The 21,484-nt window shown below is 47.4% G+C and overlaps 1 protein-coding gene across 1 annotated transcript in view; it reads right to left on the bottom strand.

Annotated features, from left to right (window-relative positions):
• Positions 1-19,908, bottom strand: part of GNB5 (G protein subunit beta 5) — a 39,220-nt gene extending 19,312 nt beyond the window's left edge. The window contains exons 1-4 of the mRNA XM_036116656.2: positions 19,659-19,908; positions 10,147-10,283; positions 7,070-7,111; positions 4,823-4,899 (exon numbers count right to left, since the gene is read on the bottom strand). Of these exons, the coding sequence (XP_035972549.1) occupies positions 4,823-4,899; positions 7,070-7,111; positions 10,147-10,283; positions 19,659-19,770 (368 nt within the window). The 5' untranslated portion in view covers positions 19,771-19,908. The remainder of the gene's footprint in view (positions 1-4,822; positions 4,900-7,069; positions 7,112-10,146; positions 10,284-19,658) is intronic.
• Positions 19,909-21,484: the final 1,576 nt, after the last annotated feature.

Below are 21,484 nucleotides of genomic sequence, written 5' to 3'. Positions count from 1 at the left end.
CCATAACACGGTGTAATCAGCCATCCGTATTCAATTTTCCCCAGTTGTCCCCAGGATCCAGGGCCCAATCAAGGTTCACACATGGCATTCAGTTTTTATAGCTTTTTAAGGCCATTTAATTTAGAACAGACCCTCTACCTCTGTTTTTGTTGTTCATGATAAGAGATCTTAGGCCAACGGTCTTGTGGAATGTCACATACTCTGCATTTGTCACACTGGTTCTTAATGGTCACATTCAAGTATAACATTTTTGGTAACACTAGCATACAGGTGATACTGTGTACTTCTTTCTCTTTCTTGCTGCTTCACTCCAGGAGATTTGTGAGGACTACTGTCTCAAGATTGGTGACGCCGACTTTGATCACTTGGTCAAAGTGGGGAGCACTAGATCACTGCATGGGAAATATGACTTGCTTGTAATTAGTAATTAGGGTTTGACACTTCGAGACATGTGAATATCCTGCTTCACAACAGCCTTTCATGCAATGGCTTTAGCATGATTACCATTGTTTGAATCAAATATTATTTTAGGAGTACAAAATGGTGACCTTCTGATTTGATCATTCCTTCTGCATTTGTTAGCTGATATTTTTCTGTAAAGAAAAACTTCCCCCTTCCCTCATTATCACTGTACACCCATGGGTTTTTTTTTCTCTTCAAGTCTGTTATGAGCCATTACTATCACTATCCCATGTGATGCTCACATTTGGACAGTGGAAGGCCCCTTCAAGCAGCTCGTTTCTGTTGGATATGACCCCATTGATCCTTGAATGTTTCCTTGCTTTCTGGAACAAGAAAATATCCTAGGCTCACTTTATCCTTTTCCTGCCCCAGACCTACGATCAGCCTTACTCCGAGGAGCCCTGCTTCTTAATGGGCAATGACATTTAGGAGGAGGACACTCTTCTGATGCCCTGGGGATGCCAGGCACCCCCTTAGCCTTTCCAACTGCTCAAGGGGGCAGGTGTGGACTTGGGAAGTCTCTTACCAGTAATTCATAAGCTTGTGGGTGAGAATGATTTGTAGTTAGGCTGTGACATTGAACCAGCATGCTGTGGACTATGGGCTTCCCCGGACCCTTGAGGTGGTAGGCATTCTCCTGTGCTGAAGCTTCAGAGTAATTTCTGTAGTTCTGCTGGGATACCCATTACTTAGGGTTATTTGCATCTGGTGTTGAATCTTAGCTTTAGTATCTAACTCATTTTGTGATCTTGGTTAGGTTTTTTTAGGTTCTCTGAGCCTCAGCTTCCTCGACTATAAAGTCGATATGGAGTGGATAAAATGGAGTGGATCCCACGATCACAAGGGGCTGTTGTGAAGATTCTATAAAGAGTTCAGAATGGCCCTTGACATACAATAGAGTCTCAGTAAGTGGTCATTATTGTCATTTTTACATTCCACTTGCTTGGAGGCAGGCACTATGTCCTATTCATCTTTCAATTCCCCAGGACACCTGGTCCATTGCCTTGTGAACTGTTGTTCATATCAAGTATAGAATACCTGAGTGAAGTCCTCTTTCAGATATGGCTTTCAAATAAAAAAATACTTATATATAAATAAAGGCAATTAACACAATTTTTTGAGAAGGGGATTGTGTCAATACTGTTGGATTTCAGCTTTCAAGTTTGGAACCAACTAAGAAATAGACCCACTAGTCAGACAGATGGAGATAAACATATCCCTGTTCTCCCCTTTAAAAAAATGGAGAGAATGTGGTGGAGGTGTGGGTTTGTGTGATCACGGAGTTACAGGGCTGTCACAAAGCCATGGTTGAGAAACACCACATTAGATCATCACTAGATAACTAGGCAAGTTAATCACAGTGGCTCTTGACAGTTCTAGGGAAGGTCTGAGCAGGTGCTTTTGTCAAAGATGGGGATTCAGTTTTGCTCAGTTTAGTTTTTTTTAAAGATTTTATTTGAGAGAGAGAGAGAGAGAGAGAGAGAGAGAGAGAGAGAATGAGTGGGGGAGGGGCAGAGCGGGAGGGAGAGGGAGAGAGACAATTTCTCAAGCAGACTCAGAGCCCGAGGCAGGGCTCGATCCCATAACCCCAAGATCATGACTCCAGCCAAAACCAAGAGTCGGATGCTCAATGACTGAGCCACCCAGGCGCCCCTGCTCAGTTTAGTTTCTGATGCTCTTTCCTTATCCACTGGACCCCATATTTTAAATATTTGTTAATATTACACCAGTATTCACAGCTTGAACTCCCTCTGCTTGTGAGGCAGTCAGTGCAGGCACTGACTATGTATCACATGGCGGGGCCGGGAGACAGATATGACGGACAAGAAGACACCAGCCATTCCTCCTCTCTGAGGAGGCTGTCACCACAAACCTGTCTACCTGGGCCTTGTAAAATTATTCTCTTTCCCGCCTACCCCCCTCCCTCATGGAAATTTTCTCACTGGGTTCAAATAAGAAATAGCTGACAGAACCATTTTCCAAACTACTGTTAAAGACATTGTTCACGGGGTGCCTGGGGCAGCTCAGTTGGTTAAGTGGCTGACTCTTGATTTTGGCTCAGGTCATGCTCTCAGGGTCAGGAGATGGAGCCCTGCATCCGGTTCTGCGCTCAGCAGGGAGTCTGCTTGAGATTCTCTCCCTCTGCTCCTCCCCCCACTTGCTTGCTCTCTAAAAAAATAAAGACATTGTTCACTATGTTATTATATCCATTGCATACTGCAGAAGGATCTACCCAATATATTCTTTTTGTAACACAGAACCAGATAGCAGATATCTCAGTATAAAATATTGAGAAATGATGTAACTCCTTCAACTCTATGCATCTGCTAACATTAATGCCCAGTTAGAAACATATTACCCTGGAGTTTTTAAAAATGTAGAGTATTTATTACTCCTAATGAGTAAGAACTGATCTTACCTAATGAGAGGTCAGCTTTTGCCCTTGGCTGCTGGGAGGTCATCTCTGAGCCCCTGGAATGGGCTGCCTGATGGGAGAACAGTTTTGGCTCACACATAGTCTCACAGTATGATTTAGGGCACGCACTGTGAGTTCTGACCTCCTCACAGGAACCAGAAACTAAAGGCATTAGCCTAAACCTCTAGGACACACTGAAGACTGAGGGTCAGCCACATGGGCCGTATGTGATTGAGCCCCAGGAAAAACTGTGGACACCAAAGACTCAGGCGAGTTTCCCTGGTGGTTAATGCTCTGTGAATCATCACGCATGGTGGCCAGGAGGCCAGGAGGCCAGGAGGAGGTAACGCCGTCCATGACGCCACAGGGATGGGACAACTGGAAGCTCCAGGTTTAGACCCTGCCTGGACTCTGCCCTGGGCACCTCTTCCTTTGGTTGGTTCTAATTTGTATCCTTTCACTGTGAGAAAACTGTGAGCCTAAGTATAGCACTTTCCTGAGTTCTGTGGTTGTTCCAGCAAATTATCAAACCTGAGGGTGGTTTGTGGCTGATATCTGAAGTGACAGAAGTTTTGTGGGAACGGCGCCTTCTAATTATACAGCTGGCCGAACTCCTTTACACTTATCTTATTGTGTGTGTGTATGTATACACACATATGTAAATAAATGTATTATGTACATAGCATATACATAAATACATATATACCTACATATATCATGCATGTATGTGTGTCTTTTATTGTGCTTACCTCATATCCTTTCAAGAAGTAAATGGGATGAATTTTATATAAATACTACCATTCAGTCATAAAATGGAAATACAACCTACTTTTGAATTATTTAAAAAATTAGAAAATATGAAATACATGTGTGTGAACATGGGTTCCAAAGGCACACAGGGTCTTGGCACGTGGAGAGTGAATGGAAAGATGCCCCCAAACAGCCACTCAAAGGGAGGGATGTTGAGGACAACCATTGGTGTGACTTGGCTGGAGAAGGCTCCAAACTTTTTGCTTGGAGGCCAAGTGTTTTCATTTTTGAATTAAAACTCCTTTCTCCTGATTATAAAAATGACATATGCTTATTTTTAAAAATGGAAAATTATTAAAAAAGAGAAAATTATAAAAAAGAGAAAACCCCATAGTCCCATCATCCACAAGGAACTACTATTGGATTTTTTGGTATAGTTCATCACAGACTTAATTGCCTCTTTTCTAAACATGGCTGGGATCCTATGGTAGAGATATTTTCCAGAATTGTTTAACACAGGGACAGGGAATTATGTTGGTTGCAGTTCTCACTGCCAACTCTGTTAAACTGAGCTCCAGGAGAATAGGAAATAAAACACCATCTTCCTAGCAACCCAGATGTTCTTTTCATTTACTGTAATTAAGAAGTTTCCCTCTTCATGGTTGTATAAAATATTCCCTTCAACTCATGTCCCACAATTCACTTAATAATTTCCTTTGATGGACTTATGATTCCTCTCTACCCTGCCTTTTTTTTTGCTTTATTTTAAATAGTGCTACAATAAATATTATTGCTCATATGGCTTTTCTATATTTTGGATCATTCCTTTCAAACAAGTTCTTAGATATGGAATCTCTAGATCAAAGGTTATAAATTTTTCAAGGCTTCTGTTCTGATACACATTACTAACATGTTTTCCAAAACGTTTGCACCAATTTATAGTCCCCAGCAACAGCATTTGAGAGTAGAGGAGGCAGGTTTGAAACTTAAGCTACTGTCAGTCTATAATGAAAATAAGTATGAAAGAGATTTGTGTCGTTTCTTTTTTGATGAAGTTCAGGGAGGAATTGAACACCTCGCTTAACCGGTCAAGAACAAAAACAGTTAAGTTCGAGTTTGTTTGCTTGTTTTTGCCCATCAAACGGTATTTTATGGCTAATCAGAGATCTGAAAAGCTGCTTGGCCCGTACTTACCCACATGCAATGGCGCATCCCGACGGGGCATACGCACAGGCCATCACCCACGTGCAGGGCATGGTGACCGCATGCTCCTGAAACACAGTACACAAGCTTCATAGAAGGAACGAGCGGCACTTCTACACAAATGTGTTAACGTTTAGTTTTTGCAAAATCAAATGACTGGAGTTCCTGCTAAATCCCATTACCGTTTCAAAGGGCAGGGGCGTGGGATGAAGCTCAGCTTGAGACTGACAGGAGACTCAGCTCCCCCAGAATCAACAAAAGCGAATGTCATATATTCCAAATGCTAAAAATCTCAGCCAACAAAACAATATCCTTACCATTTTACTTCTCTTTTTTAAAGATATATTTGAGAGAGAGAGAGAGCACACAAGCAGGGGAAGGGGCAGAGAGAGAGAATCCTCACGCAGACTCCCTGCTGAGTGTGGAGCCCAATGTGGGGCTCAATCTCACGACTCATGAGATCATGACCTGAGCCGAAACCAAGAGTCAGATGCTCAACTGACAGAGCCACCCAGGTGGCCTACTTATTTCTTAATGTTATACTCCCCTTGTTCTTCTGAATGAATATTGGGGCTCATTTTCTTTGAAAGGTCTGTCTGAATTTCACTTCAGTTACATGCTGTACCTTATTTACTCAGATTCCCCCTTTTTAAAAATCTGTTCTTAACTGATTCTACACGTATGTTGTGTTTGCTGCCCTGTGAGTATACAAGAGCCTCTGTCCCCTGTGGGCCCTGAAACCACTCCTGGGAAGGTCTGAGTGGAGGCGGGGTAGGGCAGGGTGATCTTGAGTTGTGCTCACAGAGGACAGAGACCCCATAACATGGAAGCAACGAGAACTAGGTGTAGCAGTTTCTGCTCCTGGCTGGTGGTCGGGGGCACCCACATTCTCCTGCATGCCAACAGGCAACAAAGCCACAACCCAAAACCTTCTGCATCTGTGGTCTTACTTCCCATGAGACATGGGCCCTGGTTCCTAGTTCCAACACCAGCAAGATGTGTGGCCCCATGCAGGCCACTGGTGAAGGGAGAGGACGGGACTAGCTGATTCTAGGTCGGTTCTTTCCTGCTATGATTCATGTTATGCTCATGGAAATTCTGTCACTCACAATCTACAGCCTTTCAGATGCCTAGAATAACCCACTGCAGCAAATGGCCACTCTCAGCACAAGGCGCCCCAGGCCCTCTTCCTTACAAGAAAAAACTATGTTCCCTGCCAGGGGCCACAGTGGCAACACCACGGCTCCCCAGAAATCAGGCAGTGTGTGCTCTAGGACATGCTAAGGCTTAAACAGAAGCAACAAAACCCCACACTCTCCTGAAGATGCTAAGGTGCGCTGGGAGAAGCAGAGGCTCCCATGGGCGGAGGTGCTGGAGGGGAAAGCCCCTTGTAAACCGTTAAGTTGCCATCTTTACTATTCCCTAGGGGCCTGATCATTAGGGACTCTGCTCCAAAAGATGGTTCTGGCCCCCCCCCCCCTTGATCAGGTTGTGTGGCACCTGCCTACCACAACACTTACTAAACACATTCAGTGATATGCAGAATATGGATGCTGCTCAGTTTGAGGCAGATATAGGTCTCTTTGTCTTATATAGTGAAGAAGAGAAGACGTTCTTTATATAAATAACAGAACCAGGACTGAATACACAATAGTCGTTACCACAAAAGGCACACGAGGCAGGCTTGTAAGCACACCTCCACAGAGACTGTGGCCTTTCTCTTTAGTTAAGAGTCTAAATGTAGGTTAAATTTGGAGCCGAGCTCGCCCAGGCCCGACCTGCAGGATATCACTGGATAGTCAGTTCAACCCCCTGCAACCTCAGCTTCTCGCCCGCTGTCTGCTCATGTCCATGGTGCTACAGAGTCCGGTCACAGACACAGAGGGCAGAGAAAGCGGGGGCTTCAGGAACCTCTTACCACCCCTCAGGAGAAAAATAATGCGTGCGTGCGCGCGTGTGAGGAGTTTTCCAGGCCAGGCCCTTTCCGGTTTTAAGTGTTAGCACCCTCTCTGCTGGCTCTGCATGCTCCTGCTGGGGGGAGCGGTTTCAGCTCTCGAGGGGAACAGACCTGCCGCGGGCTGCTGAGCTGTCTGAACACAGACGGGCTTTCCTGGGGTTTCCATCCCCAGGCGGGCACCCGAGAAGCCCGATGACCATGAGACTGGGGGTACCTGGAGGGGAAGAGGACAGGGCCGGGGTCCTGGGGTGCTGCTCAATGCACCAGGGACAACCTCTTACCTTGTTAGTAGTGAAGGAATCCCACACGATCACCTTCCCGTCCTGGAGGGAAAAGAGTAAATAAACAGCTTAGGAGCCGTCAGTCAGTGCTCACAGGCGGCTGCGAGAACGCTCAGAAGAGCTGTGTCGGGCTGGACGGCGCGCGGGAGACGCCAGAGTAAGTACCTGGGTGGTCAAGGACCTCCAACCTACCTTTGAACAAGGGGGACAGAACGGGGGGCTGAACTGTCCCGCCTGATTAAAGGCTCAGTTCTCAACATGACACTCCTTGTGGAGCTATAGAGCAAGGCTCAGGCTTCTAACCATCCAGAAACCGAGCACTCACTCTTGGTGCCTTGCCGTCGCCCCCCACGCCCTGTCAAGAAGCTATACAGGGCTGAGACAAACCTGAAATTACCTCGAGGTACTTGCCAGGTAACTAATGGTCTCTTTCGTTCTCCCTGGCCACCCCCACCAGCCCTCCCGGCTCCTGTGCCCCCCCACGCTGCGCCAGAGCCCCCGCCCTCATCCCTGGCCCACTTCTCTGGGCTCCGCGGGCCTGACAGCAGTGTAACTTGCCCACCCAGACGGTTCACACCTAAGCTGGGAACAACGTGAGACTCCTGTCCGTCACCTGTCTGTCACGGTGGGGACGCCCTGGGGGGCGGGGCTCGGGGCTGGCGATGCCACCTTCTCTGTACCCGCTGCTGCAGCCCGCGCTGGGGCTGTGGGGAGTCACCACGACGTCGTGGGTGTGCAATACAAACCCACACGAGCCCTGGTCCCTACAGTGCAGCCACCCGCCGGGTACGCGGTGCGCGGGTCCTCTGGGCCCCCAGGCTCTGCCTGTGAGGAAGAAGATGGCTGAGTCGGCAGCCTCCATGGCAGGCTCGGTGTTTGTAATCACGGAAGCCATCTGGAGCCAAACGTGAACGACGAGGTGAGGGTGGGGGAAGAGGTGCCACTGAGGGGCGCAAGCAAGGTCTGATTATCCAAAGTGACACGGTTGCTTCCTTTGCATGATCCACTGGACGATTTCCATATTCCCGCTGCGTGTGACTGAAGGGCCCAGGAACAAAGTCAAAGTGGGCAATCTGGGGTCTTTCAAAACTCCTAAGCACACTGGTTCTTCTAGTCTAATTTCTCTGACTAAATGCCCAAACACAACAGAGGGGGTAGATTAGGTAACAGGGCAGAGAAGAGGGAAGGAGCTCCAGGCCTGTACCTTGGGGCCCTCCGTACCTGGAGCCCGGCTCGCTGTGCCGGGGAACAGACTTGTGCATTGTCCAAGCCGGCGTTCCCTCTGGCGGCTTCCTCCACCACGCCGCCTGCCTGCCTGTCCCACTGCCCACCCACTTTGTGCTCTGGACAGAAGAAGGCACCCAAGAGGCTAAAATCAGCCATAAAACCAAATGTGGGCCTCTCCACCAGCACAGATTTATACACCAGGGCCTCATGTTCCTGGAGAGACCGCCTCCACCCCAAACCCTACCCCACGCAGTGAGGCTGATTAATCTCCTGCCTTCAAGGGAGAAGGGCTGCTCTGAGTCACTCCGTCTGCTCCAGAATGTTCCCACTGTTGCCAGCTTCCTCCCACGCCCACCCCACTTCTAGTTTTCTCTGCGTTAGAGGTGGATGGATGGAGCGTTCCTCCTCCCTCTCTAATAAGAACAGTGTATGAGTGACAGAAAATCCAACATATATTGTACTCTTAAAGATAAGAAAAGTCAAAAAGGCTAGGTGATAACCACTTTGAAAAAAAAAAGTCTGGAAAGGAATGCTCTAAAATAGTAATAATGGTTGGGACAGGGTGGTGGGAGTAAAAGCGTTTCTTTGTTCTCTTTTTCAGTGTCTCTTTAATGTGGTAAAATACATGAGAAAAATGTTTTATGAACATAAATGAAAGCAAATAACAACATGACATATTAGATCTATAGGTAATTTAGGACATAAGACCACCTATCCTTATCAAACACAGCCTGACATAGATGTTAGAGTGTGTGGATTATTTAGATTATGTACAGTTTTTATATTTAAAAGGAATTTTGTCTTTTGGATATTGTCTTTTGGAAAAGCTGGGCTGAAGGTACGGATGGTTGGCGGGGGAGTCCAAACTGGCCATAAAAATATAGAACTTCAGTTTATAATTTTATATTCAATGCATGTTACATCAAAATAGACATAAAAAGTACCAAGCAGTGATAACCAGTCCTGATAGTCACACTTTTGTAGAGGCCCCTCCCTCATAACGTCAGGGTTGGAATACAGCAAGAGTGATGGAATGTCACTTCTGGTGGCATGGCTTCCGCTTCCATCTCCCTCTCTTGCTCTGGGGAAGGCCAGCTACTATCTTATAAGCAGCCCTATGAAAATGTCCACATGGTGAAGAACTAGGGCCTCCAGCCAATGAGCCATTTTGGAAGCGAGTTTCTGCCCTACTCGAGCTATGTCATGACCGCGGCTCTGACCAACATCTTGACTGTAACCCCATGAGAGACTCTGAGCCAGAACTACCCAGATAAGCCGCTCCAGAGTCCCGGCTCTCAGAAACCATGTGAAATAATAAATATTTGTTGTTTTAAGTTGTTGAATTTGGAGGCAATTTGTTATGCAGCAACAGATAACAGTAATGTAAGATGTAAAATAAACTACATTAATGAGATAAAATGAATGAAAAATTATACTTTACAAAATATGTGTCTTAAAATTTGCTCTTTAAGGCATAAAAAGAGTCCAGCAACTCTTAAACTGAAAGAAGCCACAACCACTTATGTCCTCAATTTGGGGGGAGGGAGCCCCACTATCTAAAAAACGGTTTCATTCACAAATACAGCCCTGAAGTATGCTCAGGAAGAAATAATTTTGAATGGCTTCTCAAATATAGTTCACGTTTCAGTTTTTACCGTAACTCCAAATCTACCCAAATTAGTGACGTTCTACAGTATACAAGGGAATTCTTCACTATGCTAACTCATGTCCTGTGGAGAATAAGCAGAGTCATAAAGAGCAGGCAGGGTTTTTTGAAAAGGAAAGCTCTCTTTCTTCTTTAGCTATCAAGTCAGACCCTTGCTCACCCTCACAGAGCAGATGCCACATACCTGGGATGAGCTCACGATCCTTCTCTTATCTTTGCACCAGTCCATGCAGAGAACCTTGTTCCCATGGCCTTTGAGGGTCCTCCTGGTCTTCATGACAAACTGCCCCAGAGCTTCCACCCGCTCGGCCACCTGGTGCACTAGAAGGACAGGCTACAATCAGTTCCGTCACCAATGACCAGATTCTGAGCCATATGCTGGCAAAGGGATGACACTGGTCTTTCTCTGATTCTCCTGTTTTTGTGTGTGTGTGTGTGTGTGTGTGTGTTGTTGTTGTTGTTGTTTTGGTTTTGTTTTTTACTATTATGCCTTCATAATGCTCTCTCTTTTAAACTCAGGAGACGGTAGAGACAACACTGTCATTCTGTCTTTGTGTTTAATACCCCACATCTTTCAAAGCGTTTCCATCTCTGTGTGCCGAGGGATCAACGAGCCTACCTCATACACATATGGCTGCCTTCCGCCATACAGAATTCTCCCACTGAAGGACTGCGGCTCTGCGAGGTGGGCAGGGTGAGCAGCAGAGCGAGACTGAGGCTCACCGGGGTTCTTTGGCTAAAACAAGTTCATACAACCAACTGGGAGTGAAGCTGGGGCTTCTGGTTCTTTTACCTACCTTTCCAATCACAAGGAAAAGTGACTTTACAAAAACTGTCCCATGGTGGCAGAATGCGCACCCATGCTGCTTGAGAGCAGGCACCGTGACCCCTAGCTGATGCCCTGTACCTAGCACAGGCCTGGGACACGTCGGGGCTCCATTCACGTGCTGCAGACAAGAACGGACAAGGGAGCCACCACATGGAGCACCAGTGCGTTTACTGAAAACTTCTGCTATCAGTGCAGATCAATATTCTAAAAGTCTAAACACATGACCTACAGGAGCAACCCACACCAGGGAGGAGCTCCAAAAAGGAATCTCGCAGGGGCTGGGCCCACGGCCTCTTTCCTGAGCCTGTCACTGAGGAGTCCCAGAAGGAGCCACGTTCCCATGAAGAGACCGTCACGTCCGGGCCCTGCATCCAGAGGTGAGGAAACTGAGGCTGGGGGACCCCACAGCTTCGCCCCCTCATGCAGTGCCACTGCCCTTCTAGTTAGAGGCTGTTCCAGAAGGAAAAACTGGGACTCCTAACCGCCCCCCCTCCACTTCTCCTACCTCCAAACCTCCCAGCTGGGCCTTTCCCCCAGGCAGGTGAGAAAGAGGGAAAGGGGCATCCGAGGCAAGGGGCAGGCCCAGGAAAGGCGTGGTGTCTCGGCGGAGCAGCGCAGCACGGGGGGGGCGTGAGGCAAGGCAGCTGGCCCTCTTCCTTCCCAGGAACCACTGCCCCTTGCTGGGGAGTGCCACCTCCCTCACGGAAATGGGGCAGGGAGGGCCGGACTGGACTGCGGCTCAAGCCTGTGACAACAGCGCCTCTTCTCAGAAATCCTCCCTCCCTCCCTCCCCTCCGTCTCTCTAAACACTGCATTGTGTATCTCCTAAAAACAGGGAACTCTCTTACATAGCCACAGTATATTATCAAAGTCAGAAAATTAACACTGGAACAATGCTATGTCCAATCTACAGACCTTATTGAGATACTCTCCATCATCCCAATAATATCTTTACAGCAAAAGAAAATCCAAGACCACGTGCTGCCCTCAATTGTCATGTTTCTTTGGTTTCCAGCTACTGAGTTTCCCAGTGTGGGCCTGTCTGCCGCTTCCTCAAGATCAGATGCAGGTGATGCGTGTTCGGCAGGAACGCCACAGACGGACGCTGAGTCCCCGCCAGTGCGCCCCGTCAGGAGGCGCCTGTCGTCCGTTGGGCTCGTCACTGGCACTGTGCACGCTGACCGTTCAGTTGAGGTGGTGTCTGCCGGGTTTCTTCACTGGAGAGTTACCATTTTGCCTTTTGTAATGAAAAAGTGTCCTGTGGGGATGTACTCTGAGACTCCACAAATACCCCGTCACTCATCAAACTCCAATACCCTCTTTTTAACATCTGTTCATGAGTCTTGCCTGAATGGGTGATGATGATGGTTGGCAAGTGATTCTCCTAATTCCATCATTCCTTCTGCATTTTTAGGTGGCTTTCTAATAAAAGGAGCTTCCCCTCCTCTTCACTGTATTTATTTGTTCATTTATATTAGGTGGAACTCATGGATTCTTACCTTATTCAAGGGGTTATAATCCTTTAGTATTATTATTTATTTTTATGCTCAACTAGTCGCTGATTTGCTCAGTGGGAGCCCCATCAAGCAAGCGCCTGGACCTTCTGACATGTCCCTATCGTTCTCTAAGCATTTCTTATTCCAGGCTCATGTTCTTTCCCTGCTCTGGCCCTAGAATCAGCCACTTCTCCAAGAAGTCTTGGTTTCGTTTAGTTGCCCCATTCCTTTGTGATAAAAAAACAAGACTGTGAACAAGTTAAAAGTCTCCGTGAAAACCCAACTATAAAAAATCCTTGCTGAAATATAAGGTACTACGTGAGGGGCGCGTGGCTGGCTCAGTCGGCGCAGCGTGCAACTCTTGGTCTCCAGGATGTAAGGTAAAGCCCCATGTTGCGTGTAGAGATTACTTAAAAATAAAATCTTAAAAAGGAAAAAGTACTACATGAATGTGCAATTATTATGCTATCACTTCTGCTAAAACATTGCATTCTTTATTACCACAAATGGCACACTAGTTTTTTACAGATACATTCTTAAAAACATACTGAATATAGTTTAAAGACGGCAAATTTTCTAAATTCTTACAGGCCATTTACACAAGCCTGTACCAGCTCAGAGTTGTGAGCATATTTTGTTTAGTGTTTTGTTTTCAAACTTCACGTCAATATTATTGCAGCTTTCCCCAATTCAGCATTCGGACAACCACAGCTATTTTATGTCCCTCTCATGAAAATAAAAAAAATTAATGAATTAAAAAGATGACTCACCCAACCGATATGGGGCCCTCCTTATATAATGTGAATCTGACCACATCCCAGCTACTAATTATTTTTTTCTCACTGCATTTTCCTTTCCCATATATAGGTTTACTCCCAACCCACTCCATCCCGTTTCTATCTGGCCAATCTCACATCTGTTAAACTGAAGAGTTACAGCTTGAATGGTATCTCTAGAACCCCCAGTATGTGCCAAGTACTGTGCCGGATGCTCGGGTACAGAAAAGAATAGGACGGTCCCTGCTCTTCCTGAGCTCATGGTCTGCAGGGGGCAGACCGCAGCTGCAGCGCGGGGACAGAGGTAACCCGGCTGACTGCTGGCAGGTGAGCCATCAGGAGACGTCACAGGCACCTGGCTTTGAAGGATCCATTGGAACTGGAGTAAGGAAAGGGGAGGTTGAATCACCTTCCAAATTTTGCACCAATATACAGTCTTTGATGGCCACCATTTGGTAGAAGATCTAAGGAACGGAGGATGAAAAATTATCCAAAGCTAATTCTAAAAAATTCATTTTGGAACCCAAGTGTCCATTGATAGATGAATGGACAAAGATGTGATATATATATATATATATATATATATATATATATATATATACACACAACACACACAATGGCATACTTCTTATAAAAAAGAATGAGATCTTACTATTTGCAACAACATGGATAAACCCAGAGGGTATTATGCTAAGTGAAGTCAGACAGAGAAAGACAAATACCATATGATTTCACTTATATGTGGAATCTAAAAAACAAAACGAACAAAAAGCAGAAGCAGACCCATAAATACTGAGAACAGACTGATGGTTGCCAGAGGGGAGGAGGTGGGGGGATGGGCAAAATGGGCGAAGAGGATAGGGAGGTACAGGCTTCCAGTTATGGAATGAGTAAGTCACGGGGAGGGTGGGGGGATGGGGTAACTGGGTGATGGGCATTAAGGAGGGCACACGTGATGTGAAGAGCACTGGGTGTTATATGCAACTGATGAATTATTGAATACTACATTGGAAACTAATGATGTACTGTATGTTGGCTAATTGATTTAAATTAAAAAAAGAAAAAAAAGAGTAAGTCACAGGGATAAAACAGGATAACAGCATAGGAAATACAGTCAATGATACTGTCTAGTGTTGTCTGATGACAGATGGCAGCTACACCTGTGGTGAGCAGAGCATAACCTAGTTATCGAATCACTGTTACACCTGAAACTAATGTAACATGGTGTGTCAACTACACCTCAATTTTAAAAACTACAAATAAAAAAATAAAAAAAATGGATCCTGTCTAATTCTACCCCTGGATTGAATGGAGTGGATATAAACAAAACCCTCAAACACTTGGATGGAAGGAAAACATCTGCAATCACATTACCTCATTTGTGCTTGAGATTTCGGAATTGCTCCAAAACATATATTAGCTACACACAGAAAAAACCTCCCCAGAATTCCCTAAGTAAAAGCTGGATAGGCTAAGCAATGGTACAGTCTTTCAGACGGAGTACTATATGGCTCCATACAATAATTTCAAAATATTGACATTAAAAAGAATGGCAAAATGACACGGGGAACTATTTAATTCATTGTGTTAAATTGAAATTAGGCTCAAACTCTAAATCTAGTACAATCCCAAGTATGCTCACAAATAATATGCACAATCATAAAATCATAAACTATGAAATATATCAAAATATTAAAATTGGCTACCCCTGGGTGGTGGGGTTATGAATGGCTTGTTTTCGTCTAGATTTCTAAATTTGTTATAGTGGGCCTTAGCTTATTATGATGGTGCCCTAGATTCACTTGTGTAAGCTAGATTGTATGCAATTATGAATGCAGAGCCAAAGCAAGGGGAGAGGAGATGAAAGGCAGGTTTGCTCTCCATTCCCTCTCATGGCTGCAGGCAGCATGTGGGAGAGCAGCAGGGAGAGGATTAGTTTGTAGGGAAACTCACGTCTAGCCTCAGGCCATGCGGCCTATTTCCTTAGAACGCAGAAAAAGTCAGTCAACATATTGGCTTCAGACTCATCCAGAAATTCGGTTTTCCTCGATTTCTCCCTACACCATAAAATCAGAATAGTCCAAGGCTCCAGTCATAATATAGCCTTTGAGAATAAAACCTTTCACAAAGTTACATTTAGAACAGATAGAAAAGTGAATAGCATCTGATGATAAGTCCTGCGAACTTGACCAAATTTCAGCTGGATTTGTACTTGAAATTACATAAATCTTCTTTGAGTGTCTTTGTTCCTACACTAGATTAGAATCTGCCCCCAAAGAGGCTGGGAATCTGGAAGAAGCCCCTCATAGCCCCACGAGGCTGCCATACGTGCTGGCTGAAATAAACACAGTGTGCCTCCTGACCTGCTTTCAGCCTGTTTTCTGGATCATTCTTCAGTTTAATTTCAAGTTAAGGACTCTTTAAAGTTGAATTCTCTTCTTTGTTCTTGATCTTGACTCCCATTCCAGTACTCATTTTTTATTATAAAAGCAGGAAATGCACAGATGGGTATAAATCGAAAAGTACCTCCGCCTCCCCTCACTCCCCTGGGCCCTCTCTAGAGATAACAAGTTTCTCACGTATCCTGCCACAAATTAAATGCATATTTGTTTAAGCTTGTTCACGCTAATGAGATCATGTTAAATATACTGCTTGGGACTTTTTAAATTTAATGTTGAGATCTTTTCATACACACACATGGATTTTTTTTTTCCTTCTTAATGGAAATCTCAACTGCCTGAGCGATGGCCTAGCAGGGTGAGAAGGAGAGCTAATACGAGGAGCCTGAACCCTGGCGTCTACTCCCCCATTCTCCCTTAGAGTAGCTGCAGAACCTTAGGACATTCCCCTTACCCTTCCCTGGATCTCAACAGTCTCCTCATCCATAAGGGTTATAGGGAGGAGAAGGAAACTTTTTGTGCCTGAGGACTGAGGCTGAAGCAGGTGACCCTTCTAGTTTTGAGAGCCTGTGACAGGACCTCCGAAGATGTCCACGTCCTAATCCTTGGAACCTGTGAATATGTTCCCTTACACGGCAAAAGGGGCTTTGCAGATGTGATTACGTTAAGGAGCTTGAGCTGGGATGATTACCCTGCTGTATACAGGTGGGTCCACTCTCATCACAAGGGTCCTTATAAGAGGGACGCAGGGAGATCAGAGTCAAAGAAGGTGAGGTGATGACAGAAAGGTCAGACGATGTGGGGCCACAAGCCGAGGATTGCAGGCAGCTTCTAGAAGCTGGAAAAGGCAAGGAAGGGACTTTCCCCTAAAGCTTCCAGAAGGAATGAAGCCCTGCTGACCCACTGTAGACTTCTGACGTCCAGAACTGTAAAAGAATAAATTTATGTTGCTTTAAGCTCCTATGTTTATGGAAATATGTACAACAGCAATAGGAAACTAATACAAACTATAACCTCATGATTCTAAAATGTCTTACAATCAAGCAAGGGAACACTTACCTATGGTAGAAGGTAAGCAGAAGGCAATAAGGGGAAACATCTAGGGAGGAGGAAGCTCTGGAGGAGTAAGGGGAAAGGCAGGGGTATGGGGCCTGGGGCCATGGAGTTTGATGTAGGCTGCCTTCCCCTTGGGCCACCCATATAAGCCACTTCCTCTATTTAATGTTGGCCAAGGGTCTGACTTGGGGATGAGGGCCCAACGGTATGGACGTTGGTCTGAGGGTCAAAGGGATGGGAGCTGAAGACGTGAGGGTCTGGAGTTGGGTAAAGTTTGCTTTTCCTCCAAGCTCAGGCTATTTTGTTGTGTTTTTAGGCAAGAATTTGGGCAAGTCAGAGCTAATAGAAGGCTGATCAACCCAGTTTGCCCAGGACTAACGGGTTTTCCAGAATGCAGCACTTTCCATTTTAAAACTGAGAGTCCCAGGCAAACCGGGATGCCTTGGTCATCTTAGCTTGTGGCCTGAATATGTTCCCTAGCTAGGGCAGGGGGTTACAGGACCATCTATATAACAACACCAAAATGCAAAAACGACAGGCTCAGTAAGAGGCTGAGAGACTGGTAGAGAGAAGAGCCCAGTGATCATGGATCATGGAGATCTCTGGAGGAGAGGGTGTGGTCAGAAGAGGAGGAGCAGCTCTGAGAGCTAACGAGATCCAGGAGGCTGTGATGGAGCGAGAGGCCAGCGTGTTACAAGGGTCACACTTGTGAACCCTGAAGACACCAGGGATGGGGCAGGGCTTAGGTCAAAAGGAAGGCTCACATTAGGTGCCAAAGGCCGTAAGAAATGAGGCAGCCTGGCTGGGGAGGTCAGGAGCCAGCAGCATGGAGGAGGGGAAAACAGGATGTCACTTGAACGACAGGAGCCTCAAAGGAGCAAAGGTATTATACAGGTGTAAAGGAGAAGTGTTGGGGGGAATAAAGCTGCAGGGGAAATAAAGGGGAACATGGCCATATGACTTCTGGTCTCTTCAACTCCAAAATGCTGACTTCTATGCAGGTGAGGATAGGTCTTTCCACTGTGGGTCCCTGGTTTCTGAGGATACTGCATCCTTGGCAGGACGGGGGTTCCCTGGTGAAAAGCTCTACCTTGACTATCTCTCTGCCTTAGGGCCATTTCCCAAGTCACAGAAAAGGCTGAGAGGTTCCCAGCAGGCAGTCTGCACTGCTGATGAAGAGAGTTTCTGGAGAACCTCCTCTGCACAGAGCCCAAAGGGGTTGGGCACAGAGTTGAAGTGAGGCTGGGCTGGAGTTCTGACTGCCTGGGCTGGAATCCTGGTCCCATCACTCACTGGCTGCAGTCCTCTGGCAAGTCCTTTCACCCCGAGGTTCCTCAGTTTCCTCATCTGTAACATGCAGAAGTCAGATGACCTACCTCAGAGGCACCCACACCACACTTACAGCATCATCCATAGCATCTGCACAATGTAGGAATTTGCAAAGTGAAATGAGACAGAATTTTTTGTCCGGTGCCTCCCAATTTCTGTTCCCTACCGCTTGCTGATAACAGAAACCTAACTTTATTTGGGGATGATAATGTGTCCAGCTCACTTCTCCCTCTCCCAGCCTCCCTTGCAGTAGCTATGTGACCTACTTCTGGCCAATAAAGTACAAAATCTGTTGGGAGAAAGGAGGCTTTGGGGAAAACTTCTGCTTTCCTGATAGGAAGGAGAACCAGAAGCTGGTGCCCACATTCCCCCTTCTTCTTGCCCTGGATACAGAGGTTATGTTTGGAGCTGTGGTGGTCATATTATAATCATGGGGCTAATGCCAGTGGAGCCTGGGTCCCTAATGGCACACTGGGCAGCTGAGCCAAAGCTGGTGATCACCGACATTCTTCCTGTTATATAAGGAAAATCACTCCCAATTTGCTTAGCTACTTTATTTGAGGTTTATAGTTAATTGTAGCTGGACATATCCCTAAATGATATAGGGGTTTAGTGTGTCTCCGATTTAAAGGAGGCCCCTACGAAAGCACCGTGCACTCTAGATTCAGGTCATCTGCTTCTATCAAGTGATTTTCAAAGAAAGGCATCAGGTGCTAAACGACCTAGCATGAACCCCATGTTTTGTCTCCAAATAGATTTTAAAAGGGGTGGCACCAGATAGGAATGGTAGGAGCACAATGTATAGGGGTGACTGAGGGTACCATGGGGGAGGCTGTGCTCAGCAAAGGGGAGAGGCCACCCTCGGAGCTGAAAAATAAGCAGATAAAGCCATTTCCCCAAGCCTGGCCCTGAGCCCAAACTCTGCTGAGGACAAACCATCTGACGGTAAAGGGAAGCAGATCCCACCAAGAGTCATTTAAACTGGCTATTTAATTGCTCCCTCATAAAAATCACTGAGCCGTTTCTGAATTATGGTAGTGGTCAATAAATAAGTTTATTTAAGATTGCTATTGCTCTTTTATGCCAATCGCACTGCATCCATTCAAAGGCTTCTTAAACAGCCTTAAATGAACGAAATGATTGGATTTGGTAAGCTCCTCTGCTTTTTTCCCCCCATCCGGTTCTCCACCCCCAAGGACAGGGGGCAGACTGGAAAAAATGAGGTTTTAACTCAGAGTCTGCTTCCTTGTAAAAGCAAAACTGAGAAAAGACAACAATGATGGAGAAAGCTAAATGATGTAAAAACCAAACAGGAGTTTACCCTAGGCCGCGCCCACAAAGGCTCGCTGCGCGGGCTACCGCCGACACCCGCCTGCACCCGGCTCGGGCAGAAATGCGATCAGTTCGCATCTTCCAAGCAGGTGATGGAGGGAACTGTCCCAAGATCCTTGGGAGGTGGAGTGGGGGAGCTTGGGGGGGGGGGGGGGAGAACAGAGGCCAGGGGCGGTGACCACCGCCGCCCCCGCCCAGAGGCGGAACGGCCTTCGCTAGCGGGCGGGGGCTCTGCAAGGTGTCCGGCGCCTCCGAGGGCCGCCAAGCTCGGGCGCCACAGCCGCGCAACCCGGGGCTCGGGGCCGCAATCCACGCCTCACCTGGCGCCCGGGAACCGGGGGCCCATCCTCGGCGCGGGCGCTGGCCTGGCTCCCGCCCCAGGCCCAGCCCCCCACCCCCCAACCGCGCTCCCTCGGGGGCCGGTCTGCTTTCCTCGGCCCGCCTCCCCGCGCGCAGCCCCCGCCCCGGCCCGCACTCACGCTCCACGTCGTGCAGCTTGGCCCGCTCTTCCTCCAGTTTGCCCTTGAGGCACTCGGCCTCGGTCTTCAGCGACGCCAGCGTCTGGTTCTCGTGCAGCCCGTCGGTTGCCATCTTCGCGCCGGGACGCGGCAGGGAGGGAAGCGGAGAGCGGGGATGCGGGTGAGCGGGCGACGGAGGCCTGGCCGGCGAGCGGGCGGGAGCGGCCCGCGGCGCAGCTCCAGCCGCCTTCTCCCCGAGCGCGGCCCCGCCCTCCGGCGCTGACGCGGGCAGCTGCGAGCCGGGCTGCGGAGGCCCACTCCCCCCTCTCGGCCCGCCGCGCCCCCCCCGCCCTGGCACCTGCCGCGCGAGCCTGGCGCTGTGCCCAGGGCGATGCCCTCGGTGGCGCTGCTGCGCACCCCACCCCGGAGAAGCAGGGAGTGTCGTGCCCATTTTACCGGTGGGAAAACCGAGGCTCAGATGGTAACGTGACTTGCCGGAGGACGCGCACGTAGTGAAACACCAAACTGGGATTCCAACCCAGGACTGCCCGGCTTCTGCGGGTCGGTGAAGCCCCACTGACACGGCCTTACTACCCGCCCCTTCCCCGGCACCGATCTCCCCTCAATGGGACTTGATAGGCTGCCCAGTGGCGGCTACCTGCAGAGTAGATGAGCGAGGAGTGGGCAACGAGGCCCAGCCGGCACCACTGATACGCTGACACCGGCCTGGTCCTGGGTAGCTCTGGTGCTCCCCCCACAACGAACTTAAATATACTTAAATATACAAAAATAAAACGAAATCTGGTTTCTGAGAAGCTGTCAAGGCTTCGCAGCATTAGGAAGCGCACTCCCGGGTTTGCTTTCCCTCTCTTCACACAGTCCCTGGCCTGGGGTTAGCAAAGGAGGTGCTGGCAGGGTTGGAATTAGTACCCCGGGGTGTACTGAGCCCACACTCAGTGATCCCAGATGTGTCACTTCTGAGGCAGCTTCCTCCACCTTAGAATGAAAGGTTGCTAGGGTTCTCTCAAGGACGCAAATTTAGTAACTTCATGGCAGGCTCAAGCATCTCTTTTCTCCGGGTCCCCTGCAGTGCCAGGCACTGTTCCAAGCACTTCATATTACTAAATCGCAACAGTCACCTGAATGGATACCGTTATCCCCATTTTACAAACGAGGACACCGAGGCCCAGGTTAAATGATTTGCTTGAGTCACACTCCCAGAAAGAGGCAAAGGCGGGATTTGGACCTAGGCAGTGTGGCTTCATTTGGCTACATCCTCTGGATTTCAGTGTGGAGGACCCAACACGTGGCTTCTCCCTTTCCCCCCATCCATGACCTGGCGTGTATGTGTGTGTGTGCAAAATGGGAAGGCGGATCAAGGTGACAAATTTCAGAGCAAACATTCCCAAGCAGGATTTTGGGGGCCGCTCTCACCCCCCCACTCCCTGAGGAATCTGGCTTCTACTTGCTGTCCTGGGCAGCTCTTTATCAAAGAAAAGTTGGAAGTAATCTGTATTCATCTAGACATGGTGGTCTAGGAGGTTAGATTCTGAGCTCCTCAGTTTCCTTATCTGGAAAATCTACTTCACAGGGCTGTTATGAGAATTAAGTAAGATAATGTGAGTGAACCTCTTAGCAGACTTCTCCATCACAGCAGATGCGTATTAACTACCAGCTAGCTCCCTTTTCCCTTTCCATCAATATAGTTTATTCATCATTTATCCTCAGTATTTAGCATAATAACTGGTATATGGTAGGTATTCAGTTAATGTTAGTTTATTAAGTGAATGTATAAAACAGAATATATAAAATATATAATTAAAAACAAATATATAAAATATCAATAT

The sequence above is a fragment of the Halichoerus grypus genome, chromosome 8 (genome assembly GCF_964656455.1).
Source record: "Halichoerus grypus chromosome 8, mHalGry1.hap1.1, whole genome shotgun sequence".
NCBI lineage: Eukaryota > Metazoa > Chordata > Mammalia > Carnivora > Phocidae > Halichoerus > Halichoerus grypus.
This window is presented reverse-complemented; position numbering and strand designations above follow the sequence as displayed.